The following is a 26,826-nucleotide window of genomic DNA, read 5'->3' on the forward strand; positions in this document are numbered from 1 at the left end:
GGTAGGAGGAGTCGGGGTAGACCAAGGAGAAGGTACCTGGATTCGGTTAAGAATGATTTTGAAGTAATAGGTTTAACATCAGAAGAGGCACGAATGTTAGCACTGAATAGGGGAACATGGAGGATGGTGGTGGTGGTTGTTGGGATGTTTAAGGGGGACTAAACAGCCATCAGTCCCCCGTTCCAAAAACAGGCGAGACGAAAATTTACGGAGCAGCTAAAACCCCAAGGGGGGAGGAGACGCCCCTCCCCCCAGTCACTGAAAGAACACCAATGTGGCAGCGAACACTAGAGACAAGAAGAGTACAGACGAACACCGGACAGAAAAAAACGGAAGAAAAGAAGAGGGCCGGAGACTGGTTGACTGTCCATGAGAACAAAAAAAAGGGAAAGAGTCAACCATCCGAATACACACTAAAATCTGCAACCAATGAGAGACTCGAGGACAAGAGACACAGAAAGGGAAAGGGGCAGGACCTCCCTAAATGGAACCATAAAAAGGACTACCACGGATAAAATTTAAAACGTCGTCAGCCATGGAGGCTTCGTCGCTTAAAACCAAAGGCAACGCGGCTGGGAAATTAAAAGACTGCCGGAGGGTGCGCAGTTGGGGACACTCCAACAAAATGTGGACGACCGTCAACCGGGACCCGCACTGACACAGGGGGGGGATCCTCCTGACGCAAAAGATGTCCGCGCGTCAGGTAGGTATGACTGATGCGGAGCCGACACAGGATGACAGAGTCCCTGCGAGAAGCCCGCAGGGAGGACCGCCACACATCGGTGGTCTCCTTAACAGCCCGCAGTTTATTCGGCGAAGTCAGGCTACGCCACTCGTCATGCCACATCCCCAGCACCTTACGGCGCAACGCCAGCTGCAGATCACATGCCGGGAGGCCGATCTCCAAAGTGGGGGCGTCGATCGCCCCTTTGGCCAGCCTGTCGACACGTTTGTTCCCCGGGATGCCAACGTGACCTGGCGTCCAAACAAAGACCACCGAACGACCAGAGTGGGTAATGGCAAAAACAGGCTCCTGAATAAAGGATACCAGAGGAGAAGAGATATAGCAGCGGTCGATAGCCTGGAGGCTGCTCAGGGAGTCACTGCAGATGACGATGGACGTACCTGAGCAGGAACGCATATGCTCAAGAGCGCGCAATATGGCCACCAGCTCTGCAGTAAAAATACTGCAGCCAGCCGGCAAGGAGCACTGTTCAACACGGGCAGCGTGAGCAAAAGCGTAGGCAGTATGACCATCCACCAGGGAACCATCAGTGTAGACAGGCTCGCAGCCTGGAAATGAGGCGAGGAGCGCAAGAAAACGGCGACGGAGGGCCACATGCGGAACCGAGTCCTTGGGTTCCCGTGCCAAGTCCAGGCGGACGGACGGCCGGGGCATACACCAGGGAGGCGTGGGTGCACGGACCCGGAAGGGTGGCAGAAGAGGGAACGACCCCAGTTCTGACAGCAGGGACTGGACGCGGACAGCAATGGAAAGCCCAGACCTAGGTCGCCGGTCGGGCAGAGGGAAGACCCTGGCAGGGAAAAGCAGGCAATGATTGGGATGGCCCGGTGAGCAATGCACGTGGACAGCATAGTCGGCGAGCAGTCGGCATGCAGTCGGTGGCGGCGAATCCGCAGCGGGGGAACCCCGGCCTCCACCAGTAGACTATCCACGGGGCTCATACGGAAAGCGCCAGTTGCAAGCCGAACCCCACAGTGGTGTATGGGGTCCAACAACGTCAACACTGAGGGTGATGCACACCCATAGGCCAGGCTCCCATAATCAAGCCTGGACTACACAAGAGCTCTGTACAATCGCAACAGCGTGCAGCGATCTGCACCCCAAGACGCGTGGCTCAGGCAGCGGAGGGCATTGAGGTGCCGCCAGCACTTTTGCTTCAGCTGAGTAATATGAGGAACCCATGTGAGCCAGGCATCAAAGACGAGTCCTAAGAAGCGGCTAGTGTCCACCACTTCAAGTAGGTGACCGTCGAGGTAAAATTCCGGATGAGGGTGGACCGTCCGACGCCTGCAGAAGTGCATAATTTGAGTCTTGGCTGCAGAGAATTGAAATCCATGAGTCAGAGCCCATGATGCCGCCTTACGAACGGCTGCTTGCAGCCTGCGTTCGGCGACTCCCGTAGTCGTTGAGCTAAATGAGATGCAGAAGTCGTCGGCATACAAAGAAGGAGACACTGACGACCCCACGGCTGCAGCCAGACCATTAATGGCCACTAGAAATAAAGAAACGCTCAACACCGAGCCCTGCGGGACCCCATTTTCCTGTATAGAAGATGAACTAGAGGCGGCACCGACTTGCACCCGGAAAGAGCGGCGCAATAAAAAGTTTTTGACGAAAAGCTGGGAGCTGACCACGAAGACCCCACTCACGCAACGTAGCAAGGATGTGATGACTACATGTTGTGTCATATGCCTTCCGCAGATAAAAAATACAGCAACGAGATGCTGATGGCGGGCAAAGGCCGTACAGATAGCAGATTCCAGCCGCACCAAATTGTCCGCAGCTGACCGGCCCTGACGGAAGCCACCCTGGGATGGAGCGAGGAGACCGCGCGACTCAGGGACCCAACACAAACGCCGCCCCACCATACGTTCGAGCAATTTGCACAAAATGTTGGTGAGGGTAATGGGACGAGAGCTGTCCACCGCCAGAGGGTCCGCACCGGGCTTCAAGATGGGAACAATAACACCCTCACGCCATTGCGACGGGAACATGCCCTGGCTCCAAATGCGGTTAAAGATTGTGAGGATGTGTCTCTGGTAGTCCCTGGAGAGATGCTTCAGCATCTGCGCGTGGATGCAGTCCGGTCCTGGTGCTGTATCAGGGCAATCGGCGAAGGCAGTGAGGAATTCCCTCTCGCTGAAAGTAGCATTGTATTTTTCAGAACGACGTGTGTAGAATGATAACGGCGTCCGCTCGGCGCGCTCCTTTAGAGAGCGAAAGGCGGGAGGGTAAGTTGCAGTCGCAGAGCTCGTAGCAAAGTGCACGGCAAGGTGGTCAGCAATGGCGGCAGCGTCAGTGCAGACAGCGCCGTCCAGGGAGATTCCAGGGACACCCATAGGGGTCTGGTATCCATAAATCTGCCGGATGCGGGACCACACGAGCGACGGGGATACACGGGAGCCCAAGGATGAAACATACCTCTCCCAGCACTCCTGCTTACGCCGTGCAATAAGACGACGGGCCAAGGCACGGAGCTTCTTAAAGGCGATGAGGGTCTCCAGACACGGGTGCCGCCTATGACGCTGGAGAGCCCACCTACGGTCGCGAATAGCCTCAGCAATCTCCGGCGACCACCAGGGGACAGCCTTCCTCCGAGGGAGTCCAGAAGAGCGGGGGATGGCAGCCTCGGCCGCAGAAATAATTGACGTGGTCAAGACACGGACCACCTCGTCAATGTCACCCTGTGGGGGAGAAGCAATGGTGGCAGCGGAAGTAAAAGCCGGCCAGTCGGCCCTGTTGAGAGCCCAGCGGGGCAGGCGCCCAGAAGAATGACACTGGGGCAGTGACAAATAGGTGGGAAAATGGTTACTACCACACAGGTCAGGATGCACTCTCCAGTGGAGGAATGGGATAAGTCTGGGGCTGCAAAGAGAGAGATCGATGGCCGAGAACGAGCCCTGGGCCACACTGATATGCGTGGGAGCACCGGTGTTCAAGATGCTAAGATCGAGCTGAGCCAACACATGCTCCACGGCATGACCGCGGTCATCGGAGACAGTCCCACCCCATAGAGGGTTGTGGGCATTGAAATCGCCCAGAAGCAGCAATGGTGGCGGGAGTTGAGCCAGCTGCGCAGCCAAGACATGTCGGGGGAGCTCCCCATCCGGAGGAATGTAAACAGAGCAAACAGTAACAGCCGGCGAGAGCTCAATACTGACAGCGACTGCCTCTAAAGGCGTCAGAAGGGGTACTGGCGAGCTACAGACAGAGTGGTGAACAAAGAGGCAAACTACACCTGAAGCTCGTTGACAGGCAGCGCAGTTCTTATAGTATCCCCAATAACCGCGAAGGGCAGGGGTCTGCATTGCTGGAAACCAAGTTTCCTGAAGAGCAATGCAGAGAACAGGGGAAACACTCAGAAGCATCCAGAGCTCAGGCAGGTGGCGGAAATAACCGCCGCAATTCCACTGGAGAATGGAAGCAGGAAGGGACTGGGAGGGCGTGAAGGCGACTAAGAGGCAGACGGCGCCTTAGAGCCAACGGCCGCCACCGGGCGAGAGTCAGCTGCGTCCATAGGAGAGGCCCCCGAGGGTTCAGTGAGGGCGAGATCCGCGGCAGAGGCGAGGATGTCCACCTCATCCCCAGAGCCAGAAATATGTACAGCAGGCAGTACTGAAACCGCCGGAACGTCCTTCTTCTTGGACATGTTCCGTTCCTTCTTCTCGCGTCTGTCCTTTGGCTTAGAGGGCTGGGAGAGTTTCTCTTAAGGAGCGTCGGAGGCTGACAGCGACGCAGAAGCCCTACGACCAGGTGGCGGAACCTTCAGCCACTGGCTGACATCCGGCTGGGTAGGAGAAGAAACGGAAGAAGGGAGGGCCCCGAGGGACCCCTTCCGTGAGAGAGGAACCGGCAGAGGCAACGCCGGCGGAGAAGGAGGGGGAGGGATCAAGCCCCCTGGTTTTTGAGCAGATGTCACTCCCGAAGCATGTGCGGGGGGAGTGACAGAAGAGGGTTTGCCCCCAAATGCTAAGGGGCAACAGAGGAAGGCTTGCCCCCAGACACGAGGGGGGCAGACAGAGATGTACGGCCGCGAGAGCCCACTGAAGGCGGCACAGATGAGGCAACAACTGCCGCCCGCGAGGGCGACGATAACGTGGCTGCAGCATAGGATGTTCGAAGCGGGACAGGATACAACCTTTCGAATTTAAGTTTTGCCTTGCGATAAGTAAGCCGGTCCAGGGTCTTAAATTCCATTATCTTCCGCTCCTTATGAAGAACGGGGCAGTCTGGCGAGCATGGAGAGTGGTGTTCCCCACAGTTGACACAGACAGGCGGAGGCGCACATGGAGAATCGGGATGAGAGGGGCGTCCGCAATCTCGACATGTGGCGCTGGATGGGCAACAGGAGGACATATGCCCAAACTTCCAGCACTGGAAGTACCGCATCGGGGGAGGGACGTGTGGCTTGACGTCACAACGGTAAACCATTACCTTGACCTTCTCAGGCAATACAGCACCCTCGAAGGCCAAGATAAAGGCACCGGGGGCCACCCTGTTAGTCTTGGGTCCTCTGTGTACACGACGGACAAAATGCACACCACGTCATTCCAAGTCAGCTCTCAGCTCGTCGTCGGATTGTAACAAGAGGTCGCGATGGTAAATAATCCCCTGGACCATATTTAAGCTACTGTGGGGAGTGACGGTAACAGGGACGTCTCCCAGCTTATCACACAAGAGCAACGCCCGTGACTGGGCTGGGGAGGACGTCTTGAGGAGGATGGACCCATTCCTCATTTTAGACAACCCCGCCACTTCCCCAAACTTATCCTCCAGGTGTTCCACAAAAAACAGAAGCTTTGTCGAAAGAAAGGAGTCACCATCAGTCCTGCTGCAGACAAGGTATTGTGGTACATAAGGCTCCGGCTTGGCACTAGATCTGCGTCCCTCCCACGGCGCAGCCAACGAGGGGAACGACTGAGGGTCATATTGTGCAGCATCAAATTCAATTCTGCCTCGCTTAGAGACGCTGGTGGCAGTGCGACCACCAGCTTGGTGAGATTTATTGCGCTTCATTGCGCCACATCTGCCTAGATATGCCACCTACTCCGAACGAGGGCTCTCCCCAAGGGCGCCATCCAGCCAAAGCAACGGGTACCTGGCCGATATCCCATTGCCCAGAGTCCCCGTGCCCCAGACAAAATGGGCACATACTCCTTGGCATGCATGGGGAGGAAACAGCTCCCTGCGTGGTCAGGGGGCTACCACCAAGAGGGTACCTGATGACCCCACTACAATGGACTGGCTACCGTGTTGGATTTTAGGTGTTGAAAGGGTCCACAGTTGTCGTGGGTGCTAAGAAGGGGATTGCGCACAAGACGAGGAGGCAACCCAGAAGACATGGGGTGTAAATCTCGCCACACGACAATAGATAGCATGCAAGATGGTGGTGCACGATGGACCAATAGAAAAACACCACGTAAGGCGTCCTTCCCCAAATGGCACGCACTAACAACGGAAATTTCGAAAACTGCAGGTCAAGCCCAAAAGGGGACCATCACATAAGGCCGAAACGTTTGAGACTCCTTTTAGTCGCCTCTTACAACAGGCAGGAATACCGTGGGCATATTCTTACCCTCGAACCCGCAGGGGGCGAACATGGAGGAATTTTATAAGGGGGCTATGCTCCAGACTGAACGCTGAAAGGCATAATCAGTCTTAAATGATGATGATGATGACTAGAAAGTTTACAATCTGTGGGATTATTTAAGACCAAAATAGGGTTCCTGCCAGGTTTAAGAAATGTTATGTAAGCACATGCCCACAATTTTTCTGAAATCGAAAATTGGCATACATTAATATTTTTTAAAAACATTTCTCCTCAACTTTACTGCTTGAAAACTGGATATCTGTTAATTATGTGCCATACTAAACTTCCTAAAAAATTCCAAATCAAAAGCTTCATAAACACCTAAGTAATGGGCATTTATGTATATAGAACCATTTTGCATTGACATTCTTTCAGAGCCCTGTTATCAGAATATCACTACATTTAGAACTCGATGTAAAATACGGTTGCAGTCTGAGACCAAAAAGATTTTGCAGAAGTTCCTGTGTTATAAGTATAAGCAAATGTGCAAAGTTTTGTGAAAATCTGAGACAGAGGGTTACAAATCCTTCAATTATTGCGTGTTTTGATGTGGAATGACCTGCCAACCAAAGCACATTCGCAGGATGATTAATCGCAATGCCTTGCTTCAAGAGGCTTTTCCTCTGGCAGCTTGTGCTCATAAAAAAGGGTCAAAATTTTTTGTGGGTAGTTGATTTATGTTTTAGATGGCTATGGAATTTCATTTCGTAGAAAAAATGATTCAAATGGAAAGATACTAATATTTCCCTCAAAGGAAGATAAATGTTTTCCGGTGTGTGTGTGTGTGTGTGTGTGTGTGTGTGTGTGTGTGTGTGTGTGTGTGTAGAGAAACTGGCTGCACCTACGGTAAAGCTGAGTAATAAGTGCCATTTTTCCCACCCAATCAACAATGCAAATGAAACGAGCAATTTTCAAGTGAAAGTGTCATTCAGTTACTATAAAGTATCACTGCATTATCAGGGATTTTTTAAAAATTTCATTACTACAATATTTGTTCAATGCATTTATCTTCTACACCATTTTGTTTCCCATTCATTCTCTCTATAATAGAATCTTTGTGTTTTTATACAGGCAACAGACGAGTTGTTCATAGCGTATGTCTCGTTATATGAATGAAACAAACTGTTACACTAAAAAATTATATTTCTTTGCTTATGTATAAAATACAGTAACAGAATTTGTCCTTAGCAGTGATTCTTGATATTTTTAAGCTTAAAGTGGGAAAAAATATTCATTGACTTTCATTCAATTACTCTTGAAATTGCCTAGAGTATTGTAGGAATATTTGAAGTAAATCATTCAAGAACTTTTGAAGACTGTTGCCAACAATGTTTCCACCACATACTAATATTTCTATGTGATATATATTAAAAATGTTCAGCCTATGTTTATTACAGATAACCACAAAAATGAAATGAAATTCTCATGTTTTTTTGGAAAAATCTCTTTCCCTTTCTATACTACATATATCAAAAATTGTATAGCCTATACCTGCCTGGATGTTCATTAGAGCATCATGTAAAAATCTGAAGTAAATCAGCCACAAAGTTCTCAAGGTTTTTGGTAATAATGTTAAACGACATTTTGTCTTTATATAGTAGTATAGAATATAATAGAGGGAAACATTCCACGTGGGAAAAATATATCTAAAAACAAAGATGATGTGACCTACCAAACGAAAGTGCTGGCAGGTCGATAGACACACAAACAAACACAACCATACACACAAAATTCAAGCATTGAAATGTCTGTCTGTGTGTGTGTGTGTGTGTGTGTGTGTGTGTGTGTATACCTGTCGTTTTTTCTCCCTAAGGTAAGTCTTTCCACTCCCGGAATTGGAATGACTCCTTACCCTCTCCCTTAAAACCCACATCCTTTCATCTTCCCCTCTCCTTCCCTCTTTCCTGATGAAGCAACCGTTGGTTGCGAAAGCTTGAATTTTGTGTTTGTGTGTCTATCGACCTGCCAGCACTTTCGTTTGGTAAGTCACATCATCTTTGTTTTTAGATATATAGTAGTATAGGTATAAACATGGGAATGCCAAGCAGCAAAAATACTTTCATGCTATTAAAATCAATCATTTATTTATTTACATGTCAAGTTCCGTAGGACCAGATTGAAGAGCAAATCCAAGATCATGGAACATGTCATCACATGAAATTACAACATAAAAGTAAAAACAAATAAAAATTAAATGTTTATGAACCCCAAAAAAGTCAGTCCATAAATTTAAGTATAAGCAATCAACAATGCAACAGGAATCAGCTTAATTTTTCAAGGAACCCCTTGACAGAATAGGAGTACCCATGAGGAAACTCTTCGGTTCTGCTTTGAAAGTGCATGGATTATTGCTAAGATTTTTGAATTCTAGTACTAGGTTATTGAAAATGGATGCAGCGGTAAATTGTACACCTTTCTGCACAAGAGTTAAGGAAGTTCGATAAAAATGCAGGTTTGATTTCTCCAAGTATTATCCAAGTGAAAACTGCTTATTCCTGGGGGTTAAGCTAATACTGTTAACAAGAAATGACAGTAAGGAATATAAACATTGAGAGGCCAATGTCAAAATACCCAGACTCGTGAAAACGAGTCGACAAGAGATTCGTGAACTTACACCACTTATTGCCCGAACTGCCATTTCTGAGCCAAAAATATCCTTTTAGAATGGGAAGAGTTACCCCAAAATATAATACCCTACAAAATAAGCAAAGTAGACTAATTTCCATATCGATTCAGGTACCGTTCAAATAGTAAAAATGGCAGCATTAAGTCTTTGAACAAGATCCTTAACGTGGGTTTTCTATGACAGTTTACTATCTATCTGAACACCTAGAAATTTGAACTGTTCAGTTTCACTAATCATATGCCCACTCTGTGAAAGTAAAACGTCTGGTTTTGTTGAATTGTGTGTCAGAAATTGTAAAAACTGAGGCTTACTGTGATTTAGTGTTAGTTTATTTCCTGCAAGCCATGAACTTACATCATGAACTCCACTATTTGAAACCATGCCAATGTTGCACACAACATCCGTTACTACCAAGCTAGTGTCATCAGCAAACAGAAGTATTTTAGTTATCCATAATACAAGAGGGCATATCATTTATATAAATAAGGAACAGAGGTGGTCCCAACACTGATCCCTGGGACAACCCCCACTTGACCATATCCCACTCAGACCCCACATCACAGCCATTCTCAACACAGTGAATAATGATTATATTAGATTTACTTTCATTCCAATTGTTCCGTAGTGAGGAGTTCCTCCAGAATGTAGAACATGTCAGAAAAACAATAACACATGACAAATATTTACAACTGAAACAAATAAATGAATGTACCTTTCACAGGTCCCAAGTGGAATGATCATCATTTTTTTTAATGAACGCTATATCAAAGAATCATTTTACAAACACTAAAGCACTGAATTTAAAATTAAAAAAAAAAGTTTTATTTATTTATAAGGTAATAAACATGTAATAGAACTACTACAATACTTATTTACATTGAAAACATTACTGCACTGAAATTGTGCAGAAGTTATATTGCACTTATATATACACACACACAAATCAGTTGGTTCTACTGAGAAATTCCAAAATATGTGTTCCTGAATAATGCACACCTTTTTGTACAAGAGTAAGTCACTTTAAATCCTTGTGAAGATTATTCTTATTTCTAGTATTGATTCCATAAATTGAGCTCTTGGTTTGAAAACGTGATATATTTTTAATGAAAAATTTCATTGAGGAATAAATATTTTGGGAAGCAGTAGGTAGTATCCTTAGCTCCCTATACAGGCTTCTGCAGGATGTTCTTGAGTTCACACCACATATAACTCGTACAACACATTTTTGTGCCCGGAAAACTTTGGTCCTGCTTGATGAATTACCAAAAAATATTATCCCATACGACATTATGGAATGAAAGTAAGCATAGTATGCCAGCATTTTCATTTTTATCTCTCCTATGTCTGACACAATTCGCATTGCAAATAGAGATTTGTTAAGACGCTTCAGCAGTTCTGTGGTGTGCTCCTCCCAGTTGAATTTATTATCAAGCTGTAATCCCAAGAATTTAACACTGTCCACTTCTTCTATCTGCTTGTCATCGTATGTTAGGCATATACTCGTGGCACACACCTTACAAGTTCTGAACTGCATGTAGTGTGTTTTTTCAAAGTTTAGTGACAAAGAATTGGCTAGGAACCAGTGGTTAATGTCCACAAATATTTTATTAGCCAATTTTTCTAAAACTACACTTGATTTGCTATTTTTTGCAATGTTTGTATCATCAGCAAACAAAACGAACTTGGCATCTGGTAATGTTATTGATAATAGGTCATTGATATACACAACAAAAAGTAAGGGCGCTAAAATGGAATCTTGTGGGACCCCACATGTAATTAGATCCCAGTTGGATGATGCCTGATAGCTTAATGCATGTGTCTTTCCTAATAACATCCTCTGTTTCCTGCCAGAGATATGATTTGGACCATTTTGCAGCATTTCCTGTTACACCACAATATTCTAATGTACTTAAAAGGCTATTGAGCTTTACACAGTCAAATGCCTTTGACAGATCACAAAATATACCAGTTGCCTGCAATTTTTTGTCTAATGAATTAAGCACATTTTCACTGTAAGTGTAGGTAGCCTTCTCAATATCAGAACCCTTTAGAAATCCGAACTGCGACTTTTATAGTATGTTACTTGAGATAAGATGGTTGTAAAGCTGATTGTACATTACTTTTTCTAAAATTTTTGAGAATGCTGACAAAAGTGAAATTGGATGGAAATTTGATGCTATTTCTGTATCTCTCTTCTTAAACAGTGGCTTAACTTCAACATATTTCAACCATTCAGGAAATATTCCACTGATAAATGACTGGTTACACAGATAGCTTAATATGTTACTTAATTCAGAATCACATTTTTAATTAACATTGTTGATATTTCATCATACCCACTAGATGTTTTTGATTTTAAAGATTTTATGATGGACATTTCTGCTGGGGTAGTGAGGGTCAAATTCATATTATGGAAGTTACTTGAAATGTCTGGTCTGAGGTATTCCATAGCAGCATCTACAGAACCTGACAACCTCATCTTTTCAGAAACAGTTATAAAATGTTTGTTAAAATGTTCTGCAACACTATACACATCCATCACCAATGTATCACTTACTCTTAATGCTATTTGTCCCTCTTAATTTCTGGTTCTACCTGTCTCCTCCTTCACTATTTCTCATATCGTCTTTATTTTGTTATCTGATATGACTATCTTTTCTTTGCGATATATTTGCTTTGATGCCCGTATTACACTATTTAATATTTAGCAGTATTTCTTGTAATGTACTATAGCATCAACATCAGAACTGTTTACGATTGACAGATACAGTTTTCTTTTTGTTTTACCAGATACCCCTACTCCTTGAGTAATCCATGGCTTCTTTGTAGACTTTGCACTAACCTTGGTTAGTTTTGGGGGAAAACAGTGTTCAAATAAGGTAAGCACTTCATTAGAAAAGTGTTATATTTTTCATTCATGCCATGAGCACTGTGAACGTCAGACCAGTGAATGTTTCTGACGAGTGTCCTAAAATAATCAATTTTTGGTTTATTGATTACCCTTTTGAGTTCAGATTTAACAGATTTTATATCATGTTTAGTATTGACATTTAACAGAAGGAACTGCATATCATGGTCTGAGAGGCCACTGACTATTGGTTTTGTCATATAATTTTGTTCATTGGACTTTTCTATAAAGATATTAGCAATGGCTGTTTGTGAACAATTGGCTACCCAAGTGGGGAACTTTACAGTGGGAATTAAGTTGAATGATAGTGTTACTAACTCAAATAAGTTTCTTATTGGGAGAGTCTTTAAGGAAACCTACATTGAAATCACCAGCAACCACTATTTCTTTGTTTTTGGTTGTTAAATGGGCCTCTACAGCTTCAAGGTGGTTTATAACAGATTAAAGTTACCTGCAGGTGCTCGATATACACTTAATATTATGATGGATTTTTTATAAAAATTCTGCTTCTATTGCACATGCTTCCATGTGCTGTTCTAGGCAAAATTTAAGAATGTCTATGTTCTTAAATTTATGACAGATCCTGATGAATATGGCAACTCCACCTTTCTCCATTTCTGCTCTACAAAAGTGAGATGCTAACCTAAACCCTGTAACACTTAAAAGTTCTATACCAGTGGTCACATGATGCTCAGAGAGGCAGATTATGTCAGCTAGGTTTGAGGACTCTAATTCATCTATGCAGATAATTAATTCATTAATTTTATTTCTCAATCCTCAAATATTTTGATGCAATAAGGATAACTGAGATTTCACATTGACTGAGTTAAAATTGGGTAAAGTTAAAATATCTGCTGACTATTGAAAATTCTTAACCAATAGCTGTTTATGCTGATGTAATAAGATAGATTTATGTTTTTTGGTTTCTTTCTCAAACTGAAGGTTTGTCTCAGTCCTAACCTCTCTTAAAATTTGGTTTCTTTTTGTGCTCTCTACCCTTAAAAACAGTCTTTTCTGAACCCTATAACCACTGGTATTTTATCGCTCATGGCAGTGCCTCCCCCCTTTAATTTTCCTGCTATTTTCCCAGCCAGTTTACCCTTTCATTTACTGATAAGGTGAAGGCCATGCCTAGTATGATACCACCTACTGAGAGAATCAACAGGAACCACACCAATATGTGACCCTGCATCTGACATAAGCAGCAATTCCAACTCCAAATTAACTCTCTTGACAGAAGAGTTCAAACGAGGTCGGTCATGGCACTCAAGCACAGATACAAACTCAACACTAGTATGCTGGTGCAATCTTTGCCAGGTCACACTCTATACTGTACCCAGGATCTCTGTCAATACTATTAGGTCTACCTGCCCCACCAAGGTGTCTTCCTTAGTGAAATCTGCAAAGTGATCCTAAATCCTCTGTCACCTGCTCCAGACCTGCACTAGGTTTAAAAAAATTGGTGGCCTGGTATTCTCATCCAAGTTCATCCTGCAAAAGTTGGGTAACACCTCTTCCATGAAAACTACTTAACAACAACACTTTCTTTCTCTTTACTGATTTCCCTACATTCTTACTTTTCAATTTGCTGTTGAAAGTTTGTTGTGCCCTGTCTACACCTGCAACTGCTTGAGGCTCACCAGCTTCTAACTGAAGCAACAAGTCAAATCCATTTTTCACCTTCACCACAAAGCTGTCAGACAAACCTCTAGGCCTGTTCCTCCTGTTGCCTGTTGCCACTTCCCACCTCTCGTTACCCTTCTCCCTCCTTAACCTGTCAAGATCTCCCCTGGCCTTATGTAACTCAGCCTGAAGGGCGGCAATTTTCCCCTCCTGTTCTAGTATTTTCCTATCTCTACTACATATTCTACAAAACCACTGATGAGTCTCATTTACTTCCCCTACAGTCACCCACATGGAAAAAACTACAGCACCCATCACACCTAAGCCCCAACTTAACAATTCTACAGTCAAGCACTTCACACTCATGATAAATGTAATACTTTATCAAGAATAAGTCAGTTAAATTACAGATAAACATGAAAATATAGTTTCACAACTTTCACACAACAGTGCAAAGTTACTGAAACAACAACTTAATCTTTACACTACTTTCCGGAAATGTGAGTTAAACAAGGAAGAGGTACGCTACTGTTAAATTGCTGGAGGGGGAATTCTATTGATTTGTTGCAGCAAAAAGTAAACAGAAAATACGACTGTACGATCTTTTCACGTTTTCTGCTATATTACATAAAGAAAAATAAAACCTTTATGCTTAAAAGGCACACTAATACACCTATTTACCATGTAATCAGTACTAAACTATATGTTTTTATAACCTTTAAAATGACTTATCTTTACGAGAATACCAAAATCTGTGCTAGTTGCCTGGCTGCAGGGCTCCTCATGTCCTTTTGCTGTCCGTTGCTACCATAAGAGGTGAACCAATTGTGAGCTACTCCCCATATTCCGCAAAGGTCCAACTTCTGGAGCAATATTTTTTGATCAACACAATCAAATGCCATAGTTAAATCAAAAAATATGTCTAGTGTTCGAAACCTTTTGTTTAACCCACCCAGTACTTCAAAGAGAAACGAGAATACAGCATTTTCAATTATCCTTACATACAAAGCCTTTTCAATAACTTTAGCAAACACTGATGGCATAGAAATACATCAAAAATGTCTACATTATCCCTTTCTCCCTTTTCATAAAGTGACTTTTACTACTGAGTACTTTAAGCGTTCGGGAAACTAACCATTACTAAAGGAAAAATTACAAATACGACTAAATACAGAGCTAACATGTGCATCACAGTACTTTAATATTCTGCTAGGTGCTCCATCATATCCGTGAGAGTCCTTAGACTTCAGTGATTTAATTATTGTCTCAATCTCCCCCTTGTCTGTATCACAAAGGAGTATTTCAGACAGCAATCTCGGAAAGGCATTTGCCAAGAGAGTTATAAGATTCCCTGAAGAAACTTAATTTTCATTATTTGCATGCACCTTCAAAAGTGTGAAACACATCTGTCTGTAGCTTAAGTTACCTGAATCATTCTGAGTTATAAAGCCTATACTTCTGACATGATCTCTTTTCTCGTTTATTGATATAATTTTTGCTAAACTCTCCTTATTCTTTAAAATGACATTTTAACAATGCTGAATCACATATCTTGAACCCCACTGATTTATTTCATGATCTGGGTCTGTGTGAAATATAAAACAGGGCAAGAGACCCACAGTTAATAAATGACTCCTTTCTTATTGGCATGCAGAACATAATGCTTTATACCCTGTCACACACGGAAACATTTTGAACCAATAGTAAATGTGACCTTATGAGCAGGAAGAAAACGTCATTTTCAGAAAAGGACTGATGTTCTAGATGGGCTGGTAGAGTGATAAGATTGTCCTTTGTGACCTCAGTAATCCTCAAATAGACTTTTTATATCTCGTACAGTGAATTTCACCATTAGCACATATCACTGTACCGTTAAAAAGGGGACAAAAGAAAAGGAACCCCAATTCTGACAGGAACTCTGAAGTGTGGTTTTGGAGTGAACAGTGAGTAACCATGGGTGAATTCGATTAACTACATGAAAGAATTGTGAATTATTGGCAAATTAATTAAAGAGAAATAGGAAACAATGTCGCTGTGATAGGGTCTAGACCGGCTAATTTCGAAACATTCAACACAAGAAAAATTTAAAATGACGAAAATTTGCGCGTAATTTTTTTAAATTTAAGATGTGAACAGCAAGTGGTCGTTATCTGCAGTAAAAAAACATTACCTTATTTCAAATCAAAATGTCTGATTTGTGACTGGAAAATAATTTCTACTGTACAATTCCTCTGACAACCACATAAACCATACACAGACGTAAACAGTACACAAATACCAACGTTTGAATAACATACATCTTGACTCGTTCAACTGTTATCGCCAACTTACTCGGCACGTTACGCACATGTGGTTTAACAGTTACATCTTTAGCATGACTATAACGTCAGAAGAGCTACAGTTCCAAGCGAATGTAGCACTTTATGAAGTTTAGAGATGGACAAATTCTAATAAATTATTCCTTCGTACTAATAAGTAGCGATCTCATTTAGTGTTGTAACGTTTACGGTGTGTTTGCCTACGACTAGGATCTTTGATTTACTGTGGTGCGTTGAATTGTTTGTTTGTTTATGTTTTTAGTGTTGTTATGAAATGATGCTGCGCCGACTTGTTTTTCGAAGTAGACGCTTATTTGCACCTGAGCCTGTAGTTAACTTCGCACCTTCATCATATAAAATCTGCAGATATTTCTGTGAACACCGGAATAATTCTGTTGGAGACTCAAAGAAACAAAATGAAGAGACTAAGATTTCGGGGGCTTTTGCGGGCAAATATCGCATATTTAGGGATGAGGATTCGCCTATAATTCTAGATGTTCAAGAAGAGAGACTTATTAGTGATGGCGTTGCCCAAGATATTGTAACACACGGAGACTTCGACGAATTCTATGGATTATCTCTTGCTCGTAGGTGATTTATTTTTTAAGTTATTGTTGAGAGGCACTTAACAAAATGACTGTAAAAAAATTAGAACATCGTTTAAGAATAAAATATTCAATACCGCAGATACATTTGAATTGACCATTTTACGGCATATACCATACATCAAGGAAAACTACACTATGTATTTGAATTGGCCATCTTATGGCATATACGGCGAATACTATACATCAGGATAACTACACTATGTATCTTTACATAGACGCATTTTCAGTTATCTCTTACGATGTCATATGACGATATTATATCACTTCATTTCATAAAACAATATTTTTATCTACTCTTCAGTGCCCGCCCATGCCACTCATTTTAAACTATCCAGAATGTTATATCTCTGCCCTCATTCTGGCGCAGTCTCTGATTTTTTTGTTTGAGTTTAGAGTTTCTGACTTCGAAGTTATGTTCTGACGCCGTAAGAAAAGCCTAGATCAACCATTGACTGACAACTTTTGATCTATGATAGGCTTTTAATTTTGTAGGATGTCGGTTAGGAACAGATATGTACATATTTGCTAGTATTTCATTCATTACCAAAGTAAAAAATTGGCAAATTTAGAACCGTAGAATAGCAATATACCTGGTAGGTCAAATAGAAAACCACTTTTGTATTTTCATTTATTAGTAGTAAGCCTGTCAACTCTTAGCTTGATGCACCATTCTACTGTATCTAGTGCAATGTCTCATAATGGCAAATTTTCTCACATAGATATTTGGATTTGGTCTTATTTGATTTCTGTAAATCACTTCCCTCCACATCCATGTGCAATCCAAGTCATAACCCCCCCCATCCCACCCCACCCTTTGCTTCTCTCCTACTCAAGCTTGTGGACAGTCATCAGTTGGAGGTTAAACTAGAATCTAATCTCCCTATTTTTTTGTATTTGTAAGGAAGGTGATTGAAATTCCTGTCCAGTCATCCAGATGCAAGTTTTTGTTTTATCCTTTAGCTAAATCTCAAAGTGACTATCTGGGTAGTTATTTAGAATGACCATGCCTGATTAAGCTCTGGTTGTGATGGACCTCATTTTGTCAATGCAATGTTAAAAATACATCCATGTGCATGTCAGAGGGGCTTCCTATTGTACCACATGTTAAAGTTTCTTCTTGTTCCGTCCAGATATGGTGTGCTGGAACAATGAATAGTTAAATAACTCTTTGCCAAACTGTATGTACCACATTCCTTGGCTTCGTCAACTCACAACTCTGTCACCTTCCAACCTAGAACAAATAGAACTCAAGACGTCAGTCTGTGCTACATATAAGTCTAACAACACAGCTGCTGCCATCAGCTGGAAACCAGATAGCTGATTGTGTGTGAGGTTCACACAAGGATCTTTGTTTTTGGATTAGGCACATCTCCATCCAATCCAGATATTGATAGCTGTAGAAGACCTTGAAGAATTAGTGTAAATCCAAAGAAATGTGCCCCTCCCCTTCCCCCCACCTAGATGAGAGTAGTAAAATCCTAGGGGTTCACTGACAAAGCATTCATTGTAGAGTGCCAGAGATTCAAGCGGCCGTAAAAAGCCTACATAATAGTAGATACAGAAAGCTGGTTAAAACCCACAGCTGACAGCAGTGAGAGTTTTGTGGTAGATTTAACTATTATATAGAAAGGATAGGCTAATGCAAAGGAAGATTAGAGTTTAATGCCTTGTCATCCTGCTGTAATTAGAGACAGAGCACAAGCACAGATAACGAAAGGATGAGGAAGAAAACCAGCCATGCCCTTTTCAAAGGAACCATCTTGGCAGTTGCCTGGAGCAATTTGGGGAAACCACGGAAAACCAGAATCAGGATGGCTAGATGGGGTTTGAATTGTCGTCCCCGTAGTGGAGTACATTGTGCCGACCATTGCATCACTTTGCTTGGTAGGCCAATGGAAAATAAAGGTGGTGTATTTGTCATAGTAGACAAGAAACTCAAGTGTACTGAGATAGGAATTGAAGCTGCAGCTTAGATTGTTTGGGCAAGGCTCAGTATCAGGAGTGAGCATAAAATTGTAATTGGATCTTTCTGGTGACCACCAGACTTGCCTCAAACAACTACCGAGGAAACCTCAGGGATGATTACAATTTTGTTAGTTGTGGACTTGATGAGGCATCTTGTGAAACATTATGTAATGCCTTCTCTGAAAACTACTTAGAACAATCTCATGCTGGAAATATATTAGATCTAATGACAAAAACTAGACCTCAACTCTATAAACATTTATTTATTTATTTATCTTTTATTCATCCAAGGATCCTCTTACAATGATATGGGATTGGTAAGGTAATAGAGTGCAAATCAATAGGCCAAAATATACAACACACAGCACAGTAACATGCGTTATGGGGATAGGACAGGTAGTGTGTGAGGATAGGACAGGTGGTCAGCCATGGCCTTCATTAGGTAACCATCACAATATTTGCATTACTGATCCAGGTAAACCAATGGTCTTGAGAAACAGTTGAAATTGTCAAAACAGAACATAGGTCCAGGGTCTGATGGTCATGTCCCTATCAGATTCTATTGTTAATTTGCAGCCAAGTCAACCCTTCCTTTAACAATAATCAACCATAGATCCCTTGAACAAAAATCTGTAATAATTGGAAGAAAGCATAGGTCACACCCAATACCCAATACCCTTGACATCTATTTGTTGTACTAGATATTCTGAACTCAAACATAATGAGGTACCTCAAACAGAGTAATCTCATATGTGAAGTTGTGTGGATTTCAAAAACTATGATCAAGTGAAAGCTATGTGTCACGACATACTGAAAGATATGAAGCAAGACATCCAGGTATATGCAGTATTTCTTGGCTTCCAAAATGTAAGTGACTTAGTACCACATCTATGCTTATTATTGAAAGTACAATCGTATGGGGTATCAAGTGAAATTTGTGACTTAATTGGGGATTTTCTGGTAGGGATAACATAGCAAGTTATATGAGGCTAGTAAAATGAGACATACTGCTTGTGCACTTCACAGTGGTTTGAAAGGTATAAATGTAGAAGTTGAGTTAAAAAAGCAGAACTGATCAACAGTACTGAGATCTTCAGTAAACTCGTCCTTTGCTCTAGACCTATATAGGTCTAGTGAACAACCAGTGCAAGCTGCAATCCACAATAACTGAACACAAACAACATTAAATCTAGAACATACAAACAAAAACATTGTGATTGCCAAGTACTTAACATGATGTTACACTTGACAGGATACATTGATGGTTGAGTAGAATCATCCAGATATCCCTGTTACCATTCATGCCATTCTTCTGTGTGTACATTCAATATCTCCTGCTACACATAATCTGAGGCATACTTCATAAATACATGGAGATGGTATATGTTCTTTCGGACATGTCCAAAAGAATGCAGCTCTCGAAGAATGAAATTGCAGCGAAATCCAGACCATGATCTGCTTACAGGCGTTGATAAATATCAACGGGGACAGTTGAAAATGTGTGCCCCCGACCGGGATTCGAACCCAGGATCTCCTGCTTACATGGCAGATGCTCTATCTGACTGAGCCACCGAGGACACAGAAGATAGTGGGACTCCAGGGACTTATCTCTGGTACGCTCCTTGTGAGAGCCACACTTCCAACTTGCAGTCCACACACTACATTTGTAGTGCCCCTACCCACTATACTCATTACTCGCAGAAGTCAATCTACCGATTCCCATAAGAGCTTGAGCAAATGTGAGTGCATCTGCACTGAAGAAGATCATTGGCCAGTAAACCTTATTTATATATGAAGATGTTATCTTTTCTTTCATACTTGTCCGAAAAAATGCAGCTCTAGAAGAATGAGATTACAATGAAATCCAAACCATTAGCTGCTTACAGATATTGATAAATATCAACAGGGACACTTGAAAATCTGTGTCCTGACCAGGACTCGAACCCGGGATCTCCTGCTTACATGGCAAAGGCTCTATCTGATTGAGCCACTGAGGACACAGAGGATAGTGCGACCACATGTGGATTCATCTGTGGTACACTCCCCATGGGACCCACATTTCCAATTTACTGTCCACACACTATGTTTGTAGTGCCCCTGCCCACTATACGCATTACTTGCGGAAGTCAGTCTACTGATTCCCGTAGGAGTTTGAGCAAATGTGAGCACACCCGCACTGAAGAAGATCATTGGCCAGTAAGCCTTATTTATATATGAAGATGGTATCTGTTTGGATATGTCTGAAAGAACAAATACCATGTTCATATATAAATAAAGCTTGCCAGCCAAAGATCTTCTTCAGTGCGGGTGCGCTCACATTTGCTCAAACTCTTACGGGAATCAGTAGACTGACTTCCGCAAGTAATGCATATAGTGGGCAGGGGCACTACAAATGTAGTCTGTGGACAGTAAATTGGAAATGTGGGTCTCATGGGGAGCGTACCAGAGATAAGTTCATGCAGTCGCACTATCCTCGGCATCCTCATTAGCTCAATCAAATAGAGCCTCTGCCATGTAAGCAGGAGATCCCCAGTTTGAGTCCCAGTCGGGGCAGACATTTTCAACTTCCCCATTCATATTTATCAATGCCTGTAAGCAGCTAATTGTCTGGCTTTCATTGTAATTTCATACTTCATAAATATTGTAGAATGGGCTGCACTAGTGCACAAGTGCTTTGCAAGCAGTGTCATTCATGGACTGATTGTATTTTACCAGAATCCTGCCGATGAGCCGAAGTCTGTAACCTACTTCACCTATGACTGACTGTATTTGATCATTCTATTTCACATCCCCACAAATTGTGTGATGTGACTTATTTCACTTGTGAATCATGGTCATCATAGTCATACAATACTGTCTTTTTTTGTGAAGTGCACAATTTAACATATCTCAACAACAAAAGCAAACTTCCAATGTCAGCACGACTTTGAAAACTTACCGAGATCAGAGTATTTCTGTAGATATTTTCAGGAAGTACTTAATTACAGATAGCTGCATTGTCTGCGAGAAGACTTAGACTACTATTAATATTGGCTGCTGGACCTATAACATAAGCTACACTGTGAACAGAAAGAGTACCCGTACACTTTTCTGAAACACTCTTTAAGTTACTTCGTTCCAACTGATGTAATATGCTTCATCTCCCTACCAAATTTTGTTTGGTAGTCCATAAGATCATATTTACAGTATACTTCCATACGATCATAGTTTTGTTAAAGCATTGACGAGATACTGAGTAAATGCTTATCAGTAGTCAAAACTACTGCGTCTATCTGATTGCTTTGGCCCATGGCACTCAGGATGTCATCTGAGAAAAACATAAGTTGTGTTTTGAATAAATGATATTTTCAAAGTCCATACTGGATAGCATGAAGGACATTGTCCTGCTTGAGATACCTCATTATGTTTTGGGCTCAGAACATGTTCTAAGATTCTATGACTGTTGGATGTCCATAATTTTTTTTTGCTCCTGTACTGGGGTGCTATGGTACTGTGACACAGAGCTTTTCATGTGTCTCAGAAGTACAGACATTTACCTGCAAACAACAAATAATTATGTAATATTAGTCTTTCAAAGTATAATTAAAACTTAATGACTTACCATGTACACAATTGATTTGTGTGTGTGTTTGCATGCTGGTATTTTACACATTATCAAATGGTACAGTGGCTTAAAATTAATGAAAAGATCTTATTAAAGTTGTTAAACTTAGCTGCTTGAGAAGTTCATAACATCTTTCTTACATTTTCTAAGAAAATTGTACTCTCTCTACTAATTCCTGTTCATGTGCTACAGTTGCATGTGCTTATTATGCCATTTATTTTGTTGCACTGAATATAGTCAAGACCTGCCCAATAATTCTTTCAGAAACGTTATTCATGGTGCTGTCAATCTAAAATCCTTAGTTATAACACTGGCTTCATTTGCAAGAAGCATTGACCCTGCTTGTTGCGAAGCTATAGTGTCAAAATTGTGCCTTGCAGAATTCATGCGCTCTCTCTCTCTCTCTCTCTCTCTCTCTCTCTCTCTCTCTCCCCCCCCCCCCCCCTCTCTCTCCCCCCCCTCCACAGCCTTGCAGGAATTCCCAAAGTTTAATGAAGAAGGAAACACAAATGTTACTAATAAGTCACATATTGTATGCTGAATCCGGAAGGTTTTTAAGGCAACCAGCTATAGCGCTTTTTTTTTTTTTTATCTGTACTCCAGAAACCAAATAAAAAAACCAATGCTTCAAATAGGCAGGAACAAAGAATGCTGGAATATCACCTACAGATGCAAATCCACAAATAAGAACTTGATAGTTGCTTCACACCCGATTCTGGCAACCAAAGTCCATTAATCAGTAATGGCCAAAAAAGGTATGAATTTAGATAATATTTTCGCAGCTAAATGTTGGGTCTCTCTTGCAAAATAAGGGGTATGCTGCACCCAAAAATGAAGAAATATGCAGGCACAAGAAGTGGTAGTCTGGCCAGAGATGGGAGAGGGAGGCTATTGGATGGGAGGTTCGAAATGAAAGAGAGAGAGAAACTGAATTTTTATTATATTTTGAAATTATAGGTCACATAAGGGCTTGTCCAGGCAGAACAGTGAGGTGTCTGCCTATTTGGTGAAGGTAAAATACAGGAATAGGAAGGACAGAGAAGATTGTTAATGTCAAGTTTCACTGGTGGCCAGTCATGGAGTGCAGAGACAGAGGTGTTCAGTGGGAAACCATTTGCTCGGTCTGACAGCTGGATCACAAGAGAGCGTCTTTGTGGTCTGCTGCTCCCGAGGATGAGGTCAGCAACCACAGTGTGACTCCTTTGTCACAAGTCCCTGTTGGTCATCTGGATGGCATGTGGCACTAGTTTATTCAGCAGAATACTGGGAAGTGTGTCCTGTCAGCAACCCTTGCTGCTTGTGTCCTGAAAGACAGGGTGGCTTGGCAATATGCCACTGTTGGAACAAATATTGGTAGCTTTGTCAAAGCTCCAAATGTGAAAGTAAATTTAGATGATCAATAAAATATTAATGCATTACTTCCAGTAACCCAGACTGGCTAAGTGTCCTGTACATAAAAGACAAGGAAATGGATACCAAACCATAAGAACAGAATACACCAATAACTTGTGGAGAAGTATAGGCTTTCCCAGCGTAATAATTCATAGTGTGCCTGTGCTTGTACACTTTAGTAAAGCTTTTGGCCCACATACTATGGGTATTTTGTGCCCTGTTTGGGGGTTATGATTCTGATGTCTTAGTGGTGTTTGCAATTGGCAACCAGTTGGAATGCCAAAATATTATGTCAGCTGATTTTATGATGCATCTGCAAATCCGGCAGATGTACCAACTACTGGAATAGTTTATGGACATATTAGTAACAGAACCATATACCCTTTCTGCTCGATCCCCTCTCATATAGTGTCACCTCCACACCAAAGAGAAAAGGGGAAAGAGAAACATCTGAAATGCAGCCTGTCTGTAGATATTACAAACTCCATAGGAAGGATGACCCTCAGTGGTGAAAGGATAAAGTGTGGAGTCACTCAACTACAAGCAATAAATGTATTGGTGCACATTGCTTGAGCAACAACAGTGTGCAATTTCGATTTACATGATCACAAACATATCAGTAGTCAAATCTCACAGACGTCATTCAACAGGTCCTCCCACCTTTTATTATTATTATTATTATTAATTGGAGATGTTAACATACTTTGTGTGTTATTGATTTCCTCGGACATTTGTTTTTGGGGAAGAGATATTGAGGGTTTGCTTTCTACCAGAAGAACTGTGTCTTCTGTACACATGTAAAATGAAGCCATTTACAACTTCTGTGTGGTTGTTCTCTGCCATAGATCTATCCGCTTTTTACAGAGTTTTGATTATGTGAAACTGTCAATGTGTTCACTGAACACATCGTATTTTAATCAAGTTGACTGGGACAACATTATCTGAAAGAAGACGTGTAAAATGAATACTTAGCATGGTGACCTGGCTTTTATACTGCCTACTGATCGCGATAAAATTTTACAATAGCTGCCAGGAGAGGGTGGACCACATGGTTGCAGAGGTCGCCCAAAAAGCTATTGATCCATCCACATCAAAAATTTGCTGATTGTTTTAGGAGACAGACTGTTCCTAGATGGGGCCATGATTATCCGACTGCATTGAGGGATCGGCAGATTACACTGTGGAGGTTCAGAATCATTTGTGTACAGAAAATGTAGCAGTGGTTGAGTCAGAAAGAGCTATACACACACACACACACACACACACACACACACACACACACACACACACACACACACACACTATCTGATCAGAAGTATCCAGAAACCATATGTAATGTGAAATTAACCACTATATGTCATGATAGGTGGGTCCACCATCATAAAATGATGTGGGGAGTATTGTGTTATTAGTAGAGAAGCAGCGACAACAGTAGAGGCTAGTCAGGAGCACTCTGTGACTTCAAATGTGGTCTTGTCATTGGGTGTCACTTGGCTATCAGATTCATCAGGGTCATTTCAACTCTTTTCAAGCTCCACTTGTCGACTGTTGGTGATGTAATTATGAACTGCAAACACAAAGTAACGAAGACATCTAAACTGAGACCAGGTGGACCTCATGTACAAAAGGAGAGTGACCACTGAGCATTGCAGAGGGTGAATCTAAATTCTCACATGCAATCAGTGGAGGGAATTACTCGTGAGTTCCAAACTGCTGTCAGCAGTCTGACTAACACAATAACTGTGCATATGGAATTAAAAATGGGGCACAGTGGTCAAGCAGCTCCTCATAAGCCACACATACCTGTAGTCAGTCGTAACCAGTGCTTGAGATGATGTAAAGGATGATGCAACTGGACTGTGGACTGCTGGAAATGAGTGATTTGGAGTAATGAATGATGTTATACCCTGCATCAATCTGATGGAAGGGTTTGGCCTTGGCAAATGCCTGGAGAATGTTACCTGCTATCATGTGTAGTGCCTACAGTGAAGTACGGAGGGGCTGTTGTTACGGTATGGAGGTGTTTGTCATGGTTAGATTGTGGTTCCCTTACTGCACTTCAAAAAATGCTAAGTGAGTTGTGTGCTGTATACAGTACAGGAACAATTCGGAGACAATGATTGTTTGTACTAGCTTGACAGTGCCCCTGTCGTAAAGCAGTGTCTTTAAGGCAATGGCTTGTGCACAATAACATGGCTGAAGTGGACTGGCTTGCCCAGAGTTCTGACCTGCACCCTAGGAAACACCTCTGGGGCTAGTTAGAATGTCGAATTCGCTCCAGAACACAGCATTAATCAACACTATCTTCTCTGGTTTTGACTTTTGAGGAAGAATGGGCTTCCATTCTTCCGTAGACATTTAGACACCTTATTGAAGGTATCTCCAGCAGAGTTCAAGGGATCGTAAACTCAAAGGGTCGCTCCATATTACCGGTAATGCCGACTAATAGGTGTCGGAGTACATAGGTTATTGTGAGTTTTGTCGGAAAGGTAACAAATCACTATACCTATCAACATTGGGAAGAGAAAGAATGGGCACTGCATAAGCTGTTTTTCTGAATAAACTGTTGTGTATCATCAACCAAAGTATGGGAGTATACAAAGCTTTCTGGAAAAGAACAATTATATCCACTCATTAATGTAGTGACAAATAGCTCCCTTGCCTCTGCAACAGAGGTTGTAGCCCAAGATATAGTGAAAAATTTCTACAAATTTAACAGCTCAACTAGAGCCCTACATGTTTTGCTAGTGTCGTGAAACTGTGATAAGAAACAGCCTGAATTTTACCTTGAATGTACAGAGTTGTACAACTGATTTGTCACAATGTGTGACATGGAACCAGCTCTGTCAGCACACTATTTCATTTGGACTAAACAAGATTCACTAGATTATGCTGCAGAATCTCAGACTACAACAAAAAGTAGCTTCCTTTGTTTTATTTAATGCAGTTTGGACTGATGGCCACTACTCGACATGTGGAGAGAGGTAGTTCTATTACACCTCCTACAACTGGAGGAGGACAGTACCCTCCTTGGCAGCTGTTGTAACATTTCCTTGACATCTCACATGATAAAGCCCGAACTGACTTGCCAGTTGTGTTCTATTGTGGCTTCTAGAGTCCAGGGAGCTATTTAGCTGCTCCCAATGTGGGTTTAGGGGACACTACTCGACATTTGATAACACCACCCTGCCAATATCAGGAGTCATCCTCCACAAATAACACATTGTAGGAGTCATCCTCAATTTTAAGAAAGACTTTTGATACTATTATGGAATTTAGGACCACCTATTGTGCAAACAACTGTTTTTTTTAAATGTCCAAACACACTTCAACACCTTTGTGCCATTCTCGGACAGTATTTATACAATTTGGAAAATGCACACTTGTTTTACGTAATAATTATTTGTAAGAAAGTAGACCTAAAAACGGTTTGCCTGACAAAATTAT

At 42.2% G+C, this 26,826-nt stretch overlaps 2 protein-coding genes across 3 annotated transcripts in view; one reads left to right on the forward strand and one right to left on the reverse strand.

Annotated features, from left to right (window-relative positions):
- Positions 1-15,814, reverse strand: part of LOC126272254 (DNA methyltransferase 1-associated protein 1-like) — a 78,254-nt gene extending 62,440 nt beyond the window's left edge. The window contains exon 1 of one of the 2 annotated variants that reach the window (XM_049974968.1): positions 15,663-15,814. The gene's annotated coding sequence lies outside the window, so the exon portion shown is untranslated. Of the gene's footprint in view, positions 1-14,238; positions 14,325-15,662 lie in introns of those variants that run through there. The other variant, XM_049974969.1, reaches the window with a different exon arrangement.
- Positions 15,815-16,024: 210 nt separating this feature from the next.
- The window catches only part of LOC126272313 (uncharacterized), a 36,002-nt gene continuing 25,200 nt past the window's right edge, over positions 16,025-26,826 (forward strand). Inside the window, exon 1 of the mRNA XM_049975094.1 lies at positions 16,025-16,397. Within this exon, the coding sequence (XP_049831051.1) occupies positions 16,085-16,397 (313 nt within the window). The 5' untranslated portion in view covers positions 16,025-16,084. The remainder of the gene's footprint in view (positions 16,398-26,826) is intronic.

The sequence above is a fragment of the Schistocerca gregaria genome, chromosome 5 (genome assembly GCF_023897955.1).
Source record: "Schistocerca gregaria isolate iqSchGreg1 chromosome 5, iqSchGreg1.2, whole genome shotgun sequence".
NCBI lineage: Eukaryota > Metazoa > Arthropoda > Insecta > Orthoptera > Acrididae > Schistocerca > Schistocerca gregaria.